Source organism: Cibotium barometz, chromosome 21 (assembly GCF_041138505.1).
Source record: "Cibotium barometz isolate CiBa-2024 chromosome 21, ASM4113850v1, whole genome shotgun sequence".
NCBI classification, from domain to species: domain Eukaryota; kingdom Viridiplantae; phylum Streptophyta; class Polypodiopsida; order Cyatheales; family Cibotiaceae; genus Cibotium; species Cibotium barometz.
Genome location: NC_141066.1, coordinates 48647411 through 48664416, shown reverse-complemented (window position 1 = coordinate 48664416; position 17006 = coordinate 48647411). Strand labels below are relative to the sequence as shown.

Sequence of the window (17006 nt, the reverse complement as noted above, 5' to 3'; positions counted from 1 at the left end):
GACCACTTGATTGGTGCTCCGAGACTTGCTTGGGGTGTGGGATAAGATCTAGAATGAATGCAATAAAATATGGGTCCCAAACCTTTTTCAATTAATTAATTAGCGAGGAGAGGGTAAGGTTTTTTATTTTTATAAGGTGGGGACCCTTGAAATATTTATGCAATGATGTTTATTTTTAGGGTCTTGAGGTGATGTTTTTTGGGAGGATTCTAGAGGGTTCATGCCGGTTCTCTCTCTCTCTCTCTCTCTCTCTCTCTCTCTCTCTCTCTCTCATTTGGTGCTGAGATAGGTTGTGTGAGAGATAGAGATACAATATGTGCACGAGGGAGAGGTTCATGAGAGCCAAAGCCAAAGCCAAAGATAGGGGTTACGTGCGGGAGAGATAGAGACGGAGAGAGGGATTGCAAATTTTGTGGTTGAAGGAGGGCCAAGCGACCTGTCTTCGAGGTACGGCTTGGGCTAGACAAGGCAATAGATGATGTAGGGCCTGTGCTAGGCAAGGCAAGGCCTGGGCAACTTGTGCATTGTAGACGAGAGAGGTGCGAGAGCAAGGAGGTGCCAAGGCCTCATGACCTTAGGATAGGCTAAGGTGTTAAATAATTAATCGGGTGTGGGAGCACTCAACGATAATGCATAGTACGCTTATGGCAATGTGAGGAAAACTTGATAGAGTCTGACGGAGAGGAAAGGGATACAACGTAATTGCAAGTTTCACATTTTGGAAAAGATATTTATAATATGAGTCTTAAAAAACAGTAAAGTTTTATATGTTGCAGCAGTGCTCACATAACTTGGTTTGTAGTGTAATTTTATGGGCTGAAATTAAAAATCCCGGTTAGACTTCAGCATTGTCTTTAATTTTAAGGGATGAAATTTACATGTTTTAATTATAAATCCCATAATAAGTATGGTCTTTAGAGATTTTTAGGTCTAAATCCCGATTAGGATTTAGCATTGCCTTTAATTTTAAGGGTTGAAAAAATCTTTTTTTTTCTGAAGCACTCTGTTGCAGAAGAAAAACCTTCAAAATTTGGAACTTTTTTAGTGATAGTTTTCTTTTATTTGAAACAAGGTTTTAAACTTTGTCATTAAAAAAACGTATATATTTTTTTCCCGAAGGTACACACACATATTCTTGTGAGCGTTACCGACTAATCCCTGCCGGTCCTATAAAAGCGTAATGAGCGCTTAGCGCCAGTTTCTGCGACTACCACTACTATGGCAGGTCCCTTGTCTTTTCTGCTTGGCATAGTCGTTTGCCTGGTTGGGTTCGTGGCGCTACTGGCCCTTTCCATGGCATTAATGCTCATCCTCTTCGCGGGAACGGTCTGCATCCGGCGTGCATGCGGCTTTCGCACGGAGGTGCGACTGATTCAAACACGAGATACTACCGGCTTCTTCGTTGTGGACATGGCAACCATCGAGGCTGCGATGCCCAAGACGGCGTTCACGTGCAAGCAGCATGTGGAAGGGAAAAACTTCGTGGGAAGCGACTGCGCCATCTGCCGCACCCCTTACGATGAGGGATTGAGTGCGATTCGAGTGCTACCGGGCTGCGCGCACGGCTTCCATTCCGACTGCATCGATTCTTGGCTCTACGCCAAAGCTGCTATCACCGCTTCCTGTCCCACATGCAGGACCCACATCAAGCTCAAGCCTCTACTCCTTCCTCCTAAGCCCGTGTGAGAGCACGTTCTCGTTACAAATAATTCTTTCTAATATATATTTAGAAAAAGGTTGAGAGCATACCCTTTATAGACCGCGGGCATGCCCAAGGGGTCCTGCAAATTGAGAGCTGTGGGCAAGCTATTCCGCCCGGAACTGGAACGGTGGTTGTTGGGCTCCGGTCAGCAAAGAAATGACAAAGAACTGGAGCGGTATTGTCAACCTATTATATTGCACAAGAGAGGACTAATTAGCACGCATGAACACACTTGAAGAAAAAAGACCCTTGTTACGAGCGTGGATTCCTCGAAAAAATTATCCCTTCGGTGGGTTGTTTTCTAAATCCTTGGAGTATGGGTGGCTTTCTACCTCTTGAATATTTTTTTTTTGTAATTTATGATTCTTTTCAAAAATCCAAAAGGGCCATGTGGATCATCTCTATTGGACCGTGACCAATATTGTCAACCTATTATATTGCACAAGAGAGGACTAATTAGCACGCAGGAACACACTTGAAGAAAAAAGACCCTTGTTACGAGCGTGGATTCCTCGAAAAAATTATCCCTTCGGTGGGTTGTTTTCTGAATCCTTGGAGTATGGGTGGCTTTCTACCTCTTGAATATTTTTTTTTGTAATTTATGATTCTTTTCAAAAATCGAAAAGGGCCACGTGGATCATCTCTATTGGACCGTGACCAAGCCTAGTATTTTTCACATAGTCTCGCCTGCAGAGAAACCATCCAACACGCGGCTCGCGGCCAAAGCCACCAAATCACACAACCACGTGTGGACACCGCACCACATGCGTGGGCTTCGAACCCAGGGCAACACAAGCAAGGATTTTAGCCCTTCCAACTAGCTAAGGTAAGGGCTACTCCGCGCATATCTGAGGAGCCAAGTGCTATGGTGATAAATGGTGCTCCCACCTTTTTTGCTATCCATGCTCACCTGTCGATGGAATGTTGACGATGGCAATGACGTTAAAGTCGAAATAGCACATAGAAGACAAGAAAGAAATAAAGTTTTTTCCTTCTGTTTTTAAAAAACAAAGCCTTCTCTCCTCCATTCAAAAATCTACAAAATAATTCTTTCTAATATTTAGTCCATCTTCACGTTAAAAATGTTCACATTTTGACATAATCCAAAAACTTATGCAGTTATAGTAAAACCTGTAATCTTCAACACAGTTACCTCCTGCGGTATTGTCGACCTATTATATTGCCATTGTCAACCCATTATGTTGTCCACCTGTTATATTGCCAATGTGAACCTATTATATTGCGCATGAGAGGACTAAGCACGCGTGAATATGCTTGAAGAAAAAATGTTGTTGTTACTAGCTTGGATTCCTCTAAAACATTATCCCTTCATGTGGGTTGTTTTTTGAATCCCTGGAGTATGGGTGACTTTCTACCTCTTTGGAAAAAAATTGTTGTAATTTATGATTCTTTTCAAAAATCCAAAAGGGCCATGCGGATCATCTCTGTTGGATCGTGACTAAGCCTAGTATTTTTCATATAATCGCCCCTGCGTAGAAACCATTGTTAAGAACCATGTCAATAACATCCCAATTGAGCATCATATTGGCCTCCAAATAGTGAAATATAGAAACAAGAAAATTCATTATTATGCCTCCTCATTTGATCCACCAAATGCACACAAGAGATAGAGACAACCATATAACCTCCTGGGTCAAATGGAAATCCACGTCGTGCACTCGCCTAGACAATGGCTCTAGAACCCCTTGGGTCAAATGGCCAATGTGAAAAATCACCATTAGAGGCGAGGCTAAGCATGTAAAGGACCATCATCTATAAAGAAGATAGTCATGTGCTCTCCATTAAGATTACATTCCCAATGGCACAAAGCACATCCAAAAGTGAATGCCCCAACTGCATAAACCATCACCTTGTGTCAACATCCACAAAATCCTAAGATACACGCCTCATAGCCAATATCCATATGAACATAGGTATGATCATGAACATCCCATAGATTCTCCATAGGTGTCACTCCCTTGGTTTCATCAAAAACCAACAAATTCTCATTAGGCCAATGCCTCAATTTATAGGGTTTACATGCAAGCATCTAATCCCACTGATTTCTCCTTGATTCACTCCACCTCTTTTGCTTGATTCTCTCCACCTCTTCCCAGAATATCTCCACACCTCCTAAATCTTCTCATGCTACCCTTTATTCTCTCCCAATAGATACTTCTCACCTTTTCACAGCTGCTCTCACATTTACAGATTCTCTTTTACAGCCTCTTGCTAAGGGCTTGTTCTCGCACACACCCTATTCACTTGTATATTTCAACAGCCACCACTATAGTTCCGTCCATCCCTATGCATAGAGATCATGCTCCTTATAGCTTTTTGCCATTGCCAACCAAGCCATGGGAGGAGCGTCCACTATGTCCATTGCATAACCTACATTTTTGGTGTCCCACTCTAGTACACAGATGCCACACTCACATCTTAGCGTGAGAATGATAGTACCAGCGAGACCAATGCCACCACATGCTCACTTAACTACAACACCACATTGGGGGACCTATGCCACCTCCATATGATGTTCACCTATCCTCGCTAGGGTGGAGACCACCACACCCTCCTCAAATTATACCACATGCTACACTTGCACCTGTACCCCTTGTACACATACCACCACCTACTCTACCCATATACCTAGTTACCTTTGCAGCACAAGCCTTAGGGAGAGTGGTAGCTGAAAGCATGAGACCTATTATGAGAGACAGGGGGAAGCGGTCGAACCCATTCTAGAAGGGCTACACAGATAGCCAAACTAACTCACAAATTCATCGGGGATGGTGGAGACCCTAGGAGACATCTTGAATTATTCAATCAAGTGTATGCGGCCCTAAGGGAACAAAATGAGATCACTAAGATCAACACCTTTAGCCTTACATTAGATGGTAAAGATAGAGATTGGTATAGGACTCTCAAGGCGGCTGAGGAACGCATGAACTTCACAGTTGTTAGAAGATTGTTTCTAAAACAATTTGTGTGTGAAGGGGCATTATAGACCATGGCTTCATAGCAGTTTCACAAAGCAAAGAGAGAAAGAAGAGTCGATTTTTAGAGATTTCATTAGCCGCCTTAAACATTTGAACTCATGAATTCTTTTTGAATAATCAATTACTTGATAGATTCATCCATGGGCTAAAAGATGAGATCTATAATCACCACATGGGATGAAGTCATAGCTCATGTCATCCAAGTGGATGATAACGTCATGATCAAAGTGGTCAAAGCCATTGATTCCAAATATTTTTCTTTCAAAGATATCGGACATAGCACCACAATTGTCAAGTCCATAGCTAAAGGTAACAATTTAGTAGAGATGAACTTCACAGATTTCATGAAAGCGCTCCAAGAGGGAATGAAAGCCAATAAATCTCCCAAGAATGTACATATGTACCCAAGGAGGGAGCTACAATGGTGTACATAAAGAAGTGAACACCATAGGATTGGCCATATAAGAAGTAAATGTCGAGTCGTCCTGTGTGGTGGGCACAATAACTTTTTGTGAATGCTATGGTCATAAAGCTTCACAACGTCAAACATGCCCACAAGCTCTCACTAAGACCCCACTTGACTTTACTAGCACCCCACAACCACAAGCCATGGTGCCTTGTTAGTCATAATCTCTAAGGGGATGCCCATTATTTTATTTCAAGACATTTTATTTTGGATGTGCCTTTTATTTATATCATCCATCAAGATTAATGTGTTTAATGAGCTATGTGTGCTAGTATGATATAGTTAGGATTAATATGTTTAATTAGTTGTGTGCATTGACTAATATTATTTGAATGTAGACGATGATTGAGTGGTAGATTATGTGTTAATCGTAGGTGGGATATGTGTTGGACCACTATGAGATATTTTGGCAGACATGTGAACACGTTTTATGGTTTCATATTTAAGTAATAATATTTTTGTGAGGCTAAGGCCTCAAACCTTTGTACATACCAATTAGTATTTTATATTTTTGATAGACCCAAGACTTTATGTTTGTAACTTGCTCTATTTTTGTAGAGATTTTATGATCAAAAACTCAAAAGCACTTGTGCTTTATTTTTGGAGTTATCTTTTCGAAAAGCAAGCTTTCTAATACATATAAATATGGGTGAGTGATACAAGGGCCACACTCATCTAAGGGAGATTCAACCTAATCTTGTATCAACGGTGATCTCTTTCTATAAAGAAGATTCATTATTATGCCTCCTCATTTGATCCACCAAATGCACACAAGAGATAGAGACAACCATATAACCTCCTGGGTCAAATGGAAATCCATGTCGTGCACTCGCCTAGACAATGGCTCTAGAACCCCTTGGGTCAAATGGCCAATGTGGAAAATCACCATTAGAGGCGAGGCTAAGCATGTATCCTCTCGAATTAAATGGAAAGTGTAAAGGACCATCATCTATAAAGAAGATAGTCATGTGCTCTCCATTAAGATTACATTCCCAATGGCACAAAGCACATCCAAAAGTGAATGCCCCAACTGCATAAACCATCACCTTGTGTCAGCATCCACAAAATCCTAAGATACACGCCTCATGGCCAATATCCATATGAACATAGGTATGATCATGAACATAGGTATGATCATGAACATCCCATACATTCTCCATAGGTGTCACTCCCTTGGTTTCATGCTCTATGAACATCCCATAGATTCTCCATAGGTGTCACTCCCTTGGTTTCATGCTCTATGCAATGAGCATAGAACCTGCTAATGTCCCCTGCATTAGGAGAATCACCATTCGCATCATGTATAAATCATCTCCAATAGGTGTGTGTAAGGCATCAATGTAATTCACATAGCTATGATCAACAATCCTCGCGTGCATCATCATCACCGCATGTGTGATTAATCCTCCCTAGTGTCCCAAGTATGATCCTCAAATTTAACATAGGCACGACCCCCATCAATACTAGACTCTGATAAGGCATCCACACATGAAGCGGTCTTATAGAGCTTAAAATCATAAACTTTCCAATCCAAACTTGGAAAAGCATCATAAGTTGGATTCACAAATGTAGCCCATGGATCACCTATCAATGCGTGACCAACATTATCTAGGTGAATCCAAAGTACGATTGTCCACACCAAACAATGGATGAGTATCGCTAATCGATACATGAGCAAGCATCACATATGTCCACATCATGAGAATCATACAAAGTAGATGCACAACTATCCAATCTCTCATAAACATAGGCATCCACGTTTGTTATGTGCACATTATATGTGCATATACTAGGAGGCTAACCCACATTAGGCTTGTGAGCATGGGAGCATGGGAACAAGCTCTAGTGGAGCATGGATTAGGGATAACCTTATATGTGCATATACTAGGAGGCTAACCCACATTAGGCTTGTGAGCATGGGAGCATGGGAATAAGCTGTAGTGGAGCATGGGAATAAGCTGTAGTGGAGCATGGGTTAGTGTCACAATCACTTGATTTTCAAAATTTTCAACAAGTGTGTTGTCCCTAAGGATACCCTCAATGAACTCACAAAGGCCCACATAATCATAGTCCATGCAATGACCAAAAGGTTGAGTGAGAGGGTAACCTCTTTTATCCCTTTTGATATCCAAATCTTTCAACATGAGTTGAAGCATTTCGTCCCCTCTCAATCGTGAAGTGTAACCATGAATGGGTACCACCAACTCATTCATTTCTATCTTCTTAGCTCAATAAACTTACCCTTGTGATTCACCCTTTGGGAATGCATGTGGACAAGTCCCATCATCACCATGATATCATCAAGACTAATGTCCTCATCGATTTGCACAATACTTTAAGATAGTTGTATGAAGTCTTTGTCTCTAATCTTTGCACAACAAAACCCGCTATACTTTCCTTCTCTTTGATGTCAGAACGGTACCAATATGTCTCCACAGAGCTAGATAGAGAGTCCTCATGTGAGAATACCATGCATCAATCTCTAAAGCACTTTTGCTCTTGGGTGGTCACAAAATGTTGCACAACATCATATGCCAAACTCGGCCAATCCCAATCATACTTTTGCATTTCATTCAACCACCAAGATCTAGCGCTTCCCTTGAAATGAGAAGTCACTTTCTTCACTTTGTCAAGCCCGCCATAAGGAAAGACATGAAAATAGGCATCCAATCCTTGAGTCCCATGCAAGTGACTCCTTCACCACCATCAAATGCAAAAAATGTATGCAAATGGCTCTCCTCTTTTGAACCATAAACTAACCACATGAGTAGACACCGTATACTCAAGAAAATCTTGTACTTTCATTGGTTTCAACAACCTTGTATGCATTAGTCCATACATCATGGAAAACCTAAATCTTGCTTTTGCATCCAGAACTTTTTGACTTTGAACATTACCACCATAATGTTCTATACTACTTATGTATTCACAAAAGCATATTTTCCTTTGTCTTGACTCTTAATTGATAAAGGCCTTTGATCGGCATCTCCACCCATTTCCCTTGAAGATGAAAAGTACCCAGTTGGCCTTGCTGAGAGAAGCCTTGTCCTTGTATACAATACATGCTTGAAGAAGGTTGTTTATAGTATAAGCGTTGCTTCTTGCTTGCATAGCATCAAAATCCTCTTCATCTCACTATCCTAATCAATTGAGTCTATAGGATAACTCTCAAGGGTGTTGAGCTTTGTTGAGCCAAGATTTAACTCCACTTTCTTGGTCCCAATCACCATTGCTATGAGTCACCTCATAGGAAGAATCGTAAAAACCACCTTGATTGAGTTGAGATTCGACTTCACTTTTATGGATCCAATCATCATTGCTATGAGTGCCCTCATAGGAAGAATCATAGCCAACTTGATTCTGAATTCCCTTGAAGATCATACTCATAGTCTTTATCACTTTGATCATTATCCATGCATGTTGAATCTTCATGATTGTCACTATCCTCATCAGAAGTATCCTCTTCAATGCAATATTCCTCATATGTGGTACAACTTCCATTGCAAGTAATATCATCAGTGTTATAGCCATCTTCATTCCCATAATAGATTTCATCATCCTCACTATCATAGTTACCCATGACTCCTGAATAGTCTCCCGAATAGTGTACCGAACCCAAAATTGGTCAACTATGTCCCTGGTACAAGATTTGATCCAACTAGTGACTCTGAAATCCGATCGACAAGGTTAAACTCTTATCATGAATCTTATGGGGTGAGGATTGAAGCTCAATTTTTTCTTTTTGAAAAAACAACCCTAAACCCTCTTGACTGAATTAGGGTTTAACACTCTACTCTATGTGGTTAAAATTTACCAAAACATCAAATAGGCCGTATTTTGCTCAAACGGAGTCCAAATTTGATGAGATTTAGTTTACCACATCAGCAATGGAGAGAAGAATGTGTATGCCACCCTAGACCCCACTTTGTATGTGTGCTATACCTCTCTGTTTTAGGGTTTGGCTTGTTGGGATTGTCACTATCTTTTTCCCAAAAGGTTTGACCAAATTTAGAGTTAAAGTCAACTCTATTTTGACCTTTTCAAAAAGTCAACTTTGCCTTTTTGACCTAACAAACAATATGGAAATCGAAAGGTCTAATGGAGTACTAAGAGGATGTGTAAAGATACTTGCAACACAGTTTAGGTTTTATGATTTCATTACAGTTTGTTAATTTATGATAAGCTTTAATTCGACCCCCCAAATGATGTCAAAATCAAGAGCTTAAGGCTTGATATGCGGAGTCCTTATGGAGAACTATAAGAGAGTATAAAGCTCCAGGCAATACCTAAAAACTCCAATGATTGAATTTAGGGTTTTGGTTGCAATTATACCTCGGGGGGTTCACCTAAAAATATGTAAGTATAGCACATGAGTTCAAATGAAGGGGTTTATTAAATCAAAATTTTAGGATAAATTTATAGAAATACATTTATAGAAGGGGTTTTAAGAAATCAATTTTGAATAAAACCCATAAGTTTATAAAGAAAAAGGAGTCATTTTCATGAAAAATTTACAGGTAAGGGGTTTCTTAAATACCCCTTGAACGCACGTGATACATAGGGTTTCTTAGTAGTGCACCCCTTGAGAGTTATGCAAGGAAATCTTAGAAATTTTGGCAACATTTTGTTTGCTTTTGGAACCGAATCTCAATGTATGCAAACAAAAGCATAGGTTCCCATCAAAACCTCTTATCATTTCCTAGCACAAGGCAATGCATCAATAAACATCCATATCCATCCAATTAGTGTTCACAAATGCATCCAAAAGCATATCACTTCGTCCCTTCCACCAAGGCATCTAGGGGGCTCACTATGAAGAAATCCTATGTATCACGTGTGTTCAAGGAGTATTTAAAAAAACCCTTACACTTACATACTTTTGTGAATAAAATGACCCCCTTTTTCTCATAAACTTATGGTTTGTTTTCAAAATTGGTTTAAAAGCCCTCTTTTATAAATGTAATTATGTAACTTTTTTAAATTAATATACCCATCTTAATGAACTCACGTGCTACACTTACATATTTTTAGATGAACCCCCTGAGGGTGAAGCATGTAGAGGCTTGCCGATCTCTCAGCCCAGCTCTTCTAACCCCCTTAAGTTTGAAATCTAAGAGCAAGAATTTGGGCCATGTCTTTCCCACCAAGTACCTAATCCTCCACCTTACTGCTTTCCCATGGTAATCATGGGTGGTAAGGTGGATTCAATCCATGCTCCCCTTGGCCTCTCCTCCAAATGCCAAGGTACCCTCACACACACTCTAGCTAGCTTTTGAATTGAAAGGTGTTTACAAATGTGTGTGAGAACCAATGATTCAATGTCAATGAGAAGAATCACCTACACCCAAGGCACTTATAAATGCATGCCATACAACTCAACTAATACAAGGGTTTTATGTTGATGAATAAATTCAATGGTCATGCAACATCTTCTTGCTTGAATTCTTCTCCAATGGTCATGAAACATCTTCTTGCTTGAATTATTCTCCAACACTTGTTGATTCCTTCAATGTCTTCATCAAAGTAGCACAATGCACATATGCAATAATCTTGCTATGCAACATGAATGCATGAAGAAACCCCAATGATGAAGAGAACTTGGTCTCAATAAGCAAAAACTTGATGAATGCTATTACCAAAGCTAAAAGCTATGTAAGGCATGATCAATGAAGTCAATGGGAATATGATTATGCAATTGAAACCAAGAAACCTCCAAATGTAACCCTAATTTGGTTGGATTTGCCCTAAAACTCCTTTTCAACCAAGAAACCCTAGTTTGTCCATCATATTGATGCAATGAAGGCATAGATGATCAAAGGGAATACTAATGAACATGATTAAGGCCCTGGATCCCCAAAAGATGAGGGAAAACCCTAATTTCTTGAGAAATTTAAGAAACAAAAAAATTCCATGAAATCTCATTCTTAAGCATCAACTAATCACATGTGTGAGTATAGCTAAGCATGGAGAAGAAGATTATTGAAGAAATTTTCCCAAATTTATGATAAAAACCCTAATTTCCAAAAGGAACCTAGAGATGTAATAAATTGAAGCATTGAAGCAAAATGTGAAGTGATTACACCTTGGAGAAACATTATCAAGCATTGATGCAACCATTGTTTGAATCTTTAGCTCCCCATCTTCATGAAATTGCACACATAAAATTTACAGCCTCACGGGTAAAATCACGCAGCATACAGTATACAAGAGCTTGGAATAGGGCTTATGCACTTTAAGTAAAGTATTCCAAGTGTTTAAATTCTCTTACTTGTGTGATTAAGAGCTCCCCAAAAGACAACATCATGCACAACCCGCCAGTAGCCTCATGGCGATTTATGCACAAAAATGGCATGTTAAAACTTAACAAGCTTGAGATGATGGAGCAAATGCCTTGCTTAACAAACCCCCAAGCATAGGCAAGCTTTGTTGGGAACAATTAAGCTCTATAGCTCACAAAAATCAAGCACCCAGAGGGAGAAGAGAAAAACGTTTTGATTATCAAAACTAATCAAGATTAGTAAGATTAGTGACTTTTTTCTCCAAATTTGGTCCTACAATTTGAAATTTGGTGTGGTACCCCAATTTTTTGGTCCACAATAAGTCCATAGCCTAAAAGATTTAGGAATTAACCATAGAAATGGGACTTTCACCATTTAAGATCACCATAGTCATCTTCTTGATCAAGAAAACCAAGACAAGTAGTGGAAAACAGGAAAAAGAAACAATGGATCAAACAAGATCTCTCATACCACTGTAAGATGGAGGCCCACTCAATACTTGGAGTAGATAACAAGGGTGTAGGTCACCATCCTAACATCTCAAAAGGGAGAAGTTCACCATGGAAGCTTGAGCCATAGGCATCAAGGTAGTGTATTATCATATATGAGTCCAAAAGGTGTCCAAAAGATCCTTCTACAACTATGAGCCATTATTTTATATACTTTGGACCATTTCACACTCATTTATTATGCCCATACCCATAAACCTAGACCCCAAAGCCCAACATATGAACATGTCTATGAGCCCATGGCCTCCACCACATTACAGTTTTGAGATGATAGACTTGGTTCTTATGCATTTCTGTTTGGGAATTGAAGTCTGGTAGGAGTTAGGTAAGATCTTCATATCGTAGCAAAAGTATGCTTGGGAGATTCTCATAGCATTTGGGATGGCCGAGTGCAAACCTATGTCAACACCTATGGAGGTAAACGTGAAGCTTTATGTAAAGATTTTGGACACCATTAGCGGACATTAGTATAGGAAGGTGGGGAGTTTAATTTTTCTCACTAACCCTAGACTTGATATCAGCTTCACAGTTGGTGTTTTGAGCAAGTTTTCCAACAAGCCATGGGAAAATCATTGGAAGCAAGGGATGCAAGTACTTAGGTACATTAATTAGAGTTACTCTTGAGTAAGGCATCACTTACAGTGTAAGTGACACTCTTATGGGTTATTGTGATTTAGATTAGAGGTACTCTTGAGTAAGGCATCATTCTCGAGACTTAGGGAGAGAAAGCTCTATCCCATCCGTGTCAGCTAGACAACCTTCTAGCATATTTGGTTGTATAATGAGTTATCTCAGAGATTCGGCCTCAACTACCTCTGAACCACTCTACATTACATACCAGCCCATCAATGGAGAAGTTAAGGTTAACTTTAGACCAACTACCTCAACTACCTCTGAACCACTCTACATTACATACCAGCCCATCAATGGAGAAGTTAAGGTTAACTTTAGACCAACACCAAATATATCCTTGTTGCAAAGTGGAACCATCCACGTTGATATCCCTAGCCAAGAAGCTCCTCTACTATTAATCTTAGACTACCCATTGACCCACCTCATGCACAAGTTCTTACGCTTAACGGCAGAACATTGGAAGAAGTGCAAGCAGTAGAGATACTAATTCAGATTACCTAGAGAAAAAGAAGAGGAGACTTTGCATTTGGCATAACAACAATTAGCAGCCCAAGTAGCTCATTCTACCCAAAACCATTCCCAAGATAGGACAACCAAGACACGATTGGTTACATTGATGGACTAGGCATGCAAATCCTAGACCAACGACTCACAAAAGACTGGAAGTACGACGTATCAACAAAAACTCTTTTAGGGACTGTCCAAATGTACAGTGTTAGTTGGGAAGAGATTGTCCAAACAATCTCTAGAGCCATGAGGGGGAACGTTTACGAGGCATGTTTGAATGTATATATAGGATTGTTTAACATGAAAGGATCCAAATTCCTATAGGATTGTTTAACATGAAAGGATCCAAATTCCTATGGAGCAAGTCGAGACATTGAAGGGGCTAGAGTCCCCACAATGAGCAAATGGTAACACCTCTTGTAAGCCCATAATACCCTATCATTGTAGTTTCACTCAGCTATATCCTGGACCAAACTACACCCTCTATCTTGCAAGGCCATATAAGAACCCAAGAACCAGATAGTTCCTAGATCTTAGAGTTCTCTCCGCACGAGATGATGCTAGCACATGAGATTCACCTTCCTAGATCCTAGAGTTCTCTCTACACGAGACGATGCTAGCATACTTCCTGACCAAATGATTGGTGACACACCACCAACTACGGCTCTTATGACTAATGCAACATCAATGTCTCTTAGCTGCATGCCCATGGTTACCACATGGTAGCCACTGTTAAACTTGTAGCAATGTGATGAGCTATGGTGGATCAAATGCTAGAATCAACATCATTAGAAAAGAGATTAGACGATAATTAAGATGTGATTAGTGATAGCTTAATGTAGGCATGGATAATCATTAGAAAGGAGATTAGATGATAATTAAGATATCATTAGTGAGCAAGTAACTGATAGCTTAATGTAGGCATGGATAATCAAAAACCAGCAAATTCTCATTAGGCCAATGCCTCAATTTATAGGGTTTACATCCAAGCATCTAATCCCACTGATTTCTCCTTGATTCACTCCACCTCTTTTGCTTCATTCTCTCCACCTCTTCCTAGAATATCTCCACACCTCTTTTGCTTCATTCTCTCCACCTCTTTCTAGAATATCTCCACACCTCCTAAATCTTCTCATACTACCCTTTATTCTCTCCCAGTAGATACTTCTCACCTTTTCACAGCTTCTCTAACATTTATAGATTCTCTTTTATAGCCTCTTGTGCTAAGGGCTTATTCCCGTGCACACCCTATTCACTTGTATATTTTAACACCTCCCCTTAAGTGAATACTCCTAGCACACGTGGACCCTATACCAAGTTTCCCTCTTACTTGATAGTCCGCAACCAGTGTCTCAAGTCCCTAAACTCATAGTCCTTGATACTCTCTCTCTCTATGTGTCCAAGGCTACTACAAGTGTCTGTGACCTTGACTAAAGTGCTCACACATACATCTACCACATGGCCTACATCATCGCGGCTCAGAGGTGGTTTTACTCTGTTGGGGTAGGTTACATTGGGTTGTGGGGTTTCTCTCTCTCTCTCTCTCTCTCTCTCTCTCTCTCTCTCTCTCTCTCTCTCTCTCTCTCTCTCTCTCTCAGAAAAGATGATCTGACTCCACTTCCTTAGGAGCCTCCATGAAGTTTGCCGATGTCGTTCCTTCTCCACTGGGTTTGCTATAGCAGTCTCTTGCCATGTGTCCTGGCTTTCCACAGTTGTGGCAAGTGAATTTCCTTCCTCCTACTCTGCCTCTTTCTCGTCCTCGTCCTCGAGAGAATCGTCCTCGGGTGAAGAATGCTTTTTCTTCTCTAGCTGTTGAGTCCAGCCATTTCTTCTCTTTGACTCTGGTCTCTTGCTCTAGTAGAGCTCCTTCTATCTTGTGCAGCTTCAATTCAGGTACATTCTTTAATGTTGCTACAATGTTTTCATATTCACCTTTGTCCACACTCTTCAAAAGCGCTGCTAGTACCTCATCATCTTCTATCTTTTTGCCAATAGCTGACAGTTGTTGCTTAATGCTTTTATATTTGTTCAAGTGTGTGATTAAAGGTTCACTTTCCTTCATATCCAGTTTGTAGAATTGCATTAATAGATTTATCTTTGAATTTTTTGCTTGAGTGCCAAATAATTTATTGAGTTCATCCCATGCATATTTTTCCCATTGTATCCCTGTGATGTGATGAATGATTTCATCACGTCACAAGGATACAATTATCTTTGAATTTTTTGCTTGAGTGCCAAATAATTTATTGAGTTCATCCCATGCATCTTTTGCCCATTGTATCCCTATGATGTGATGAATGATTTCATCATTTAAACTGAGTGCGATAAGTCCTAATGCTTTCTCATTCCTGATCTTCCACTCATTTCCCCTCTCACCTCTGGGCGTTCATCTCTTCCCTCAACTAGCCCTCACAGATTTTTCATCATGAGTAGATACATGGTTTTTGTCTGCCATGTGTAAAACTGCTCCCCATTAAATTTGGCTATCTCTTGTGCTGTACTCATGATGATGTGAAGGGGGTCTTACCTCAATCCAATTTCAAGATTCAAGGGCATTGTATACCATTTTACAACTCAATCTGGTGTTTAGGTGATGATTACAACATATTTATCAGCATAAATTTACCAGAAATTACATTAAACCAAGGGTAACAAATCTGTACGGAATGGCTAGAGTATCAAACCCTCTCCAAATTGAAATATGAAGTTATAGGGATTTGTATCAGATACCCAATGGTTAATTTGGACCCTCAATTACACCAAAATATAGTGATTAGTATTGATTAATCACTGATTAGCAAATTAATTCTCTGTTTTATGTGCAAAAAAATAGAGTATGCGGGGAGTCCAGATCTGGGGCCTTAGAGTTCAAATGAGCTCAAATCCTTTCAAGGCCATGAATATCAATTAGTCTAGTAGAGGATTAAGCCAAGAAACATAAGATTTGACCAAACATTAAATGCTTAATCTCTGTTTTACCAAAGTCACATGCAGATTTAATGAAGAGCTAGGATCTCACTGTAGACTTGCTCAAATAAAAAACTGCCTTCACGAGCTTGTAGAGCATCCTTGAAAACCCCTAGGGCCAAGAGGAATTAGAGCCATTGAACTTTGTACAGACAAGATCTCCGTTTTCTTCAGAAAAAAGGTGCTAAAAAAAATGTGAATTTCTACAGCATGCGCCGACGGTTTGCTGGTTTGTCTTGATGGGCTGAAGCTTAGGGCTTGTGGCTATGTGTAGCTAAGAGCTTGGAGGCTATTGTTAAGCCTGGAGGGAGATCAAGCCCCTCCACCAGCAGCTGGGGGTATAGAAGCGCTTTGAGAAAGAGGTAAAAAAAACTTAATTATTTACTAATCTTGATTAGCTAGGTGATTAGCAAGATAATGGGCTCATTAATTTGATAGATTCTAAGCTAGGCTCTGATACCATGTTAAATTTGCAACAATGTGATGAGCTATGGTGGATCAAATGCTAGAATCAACATCATTAGAAAAGAGATTAGATGATAATTAAGACATGATTAGTGAGCAATTAACTGATAGCTTAATGTAGGCATGGATAATCAAAAACCAGCAAATTCTCATTAGGCCAATGCCTCAATTTATAGGGTTTACATCCAAGCATCTAATCCCACTGATTTCTCCTTGATTCACTCCACCTCTTTTGCTTGATTCTCTCCACCTCTTCCCAGAATATCTCCACACCTCCTAAATCTTCTCATGCTACCCTTTATTCTCTCCCAATAGATACTTCTCACCTTTTCATAGCTTCTCTCACATTTACAGATTCTCTTTTACAGCCTCTTGCTAAGGGCTTGTTCCCACACACACCCTATTCACTTGTATATTTCAACAGCCACCACTATAGTTCCGTCCATCCCTATGCATAGAGATCATGCTCCTTATAGCTTT

General features: G+C 40.0%; 1 protein-coding gene across 1 annotated transcript; it reads left to right on the top strand.

Annotated features, from left to right (window-relative positions):
- Positions 1-1218: 1218 nt before the first annotated feature.
- Positions 1219-1686, top strand: LOC147627290 (uncharacterized). Its single transcript, XM_086815265.1, has one exon. It carries the CDS (start codon positions 1219-1221, stop codon positions 1684-1686), a length of 468 nt encoding a protein of 155 aa, XP_086671391.1.
- Positions 1687-17006: the final 15320 nt, after the last annotated feature.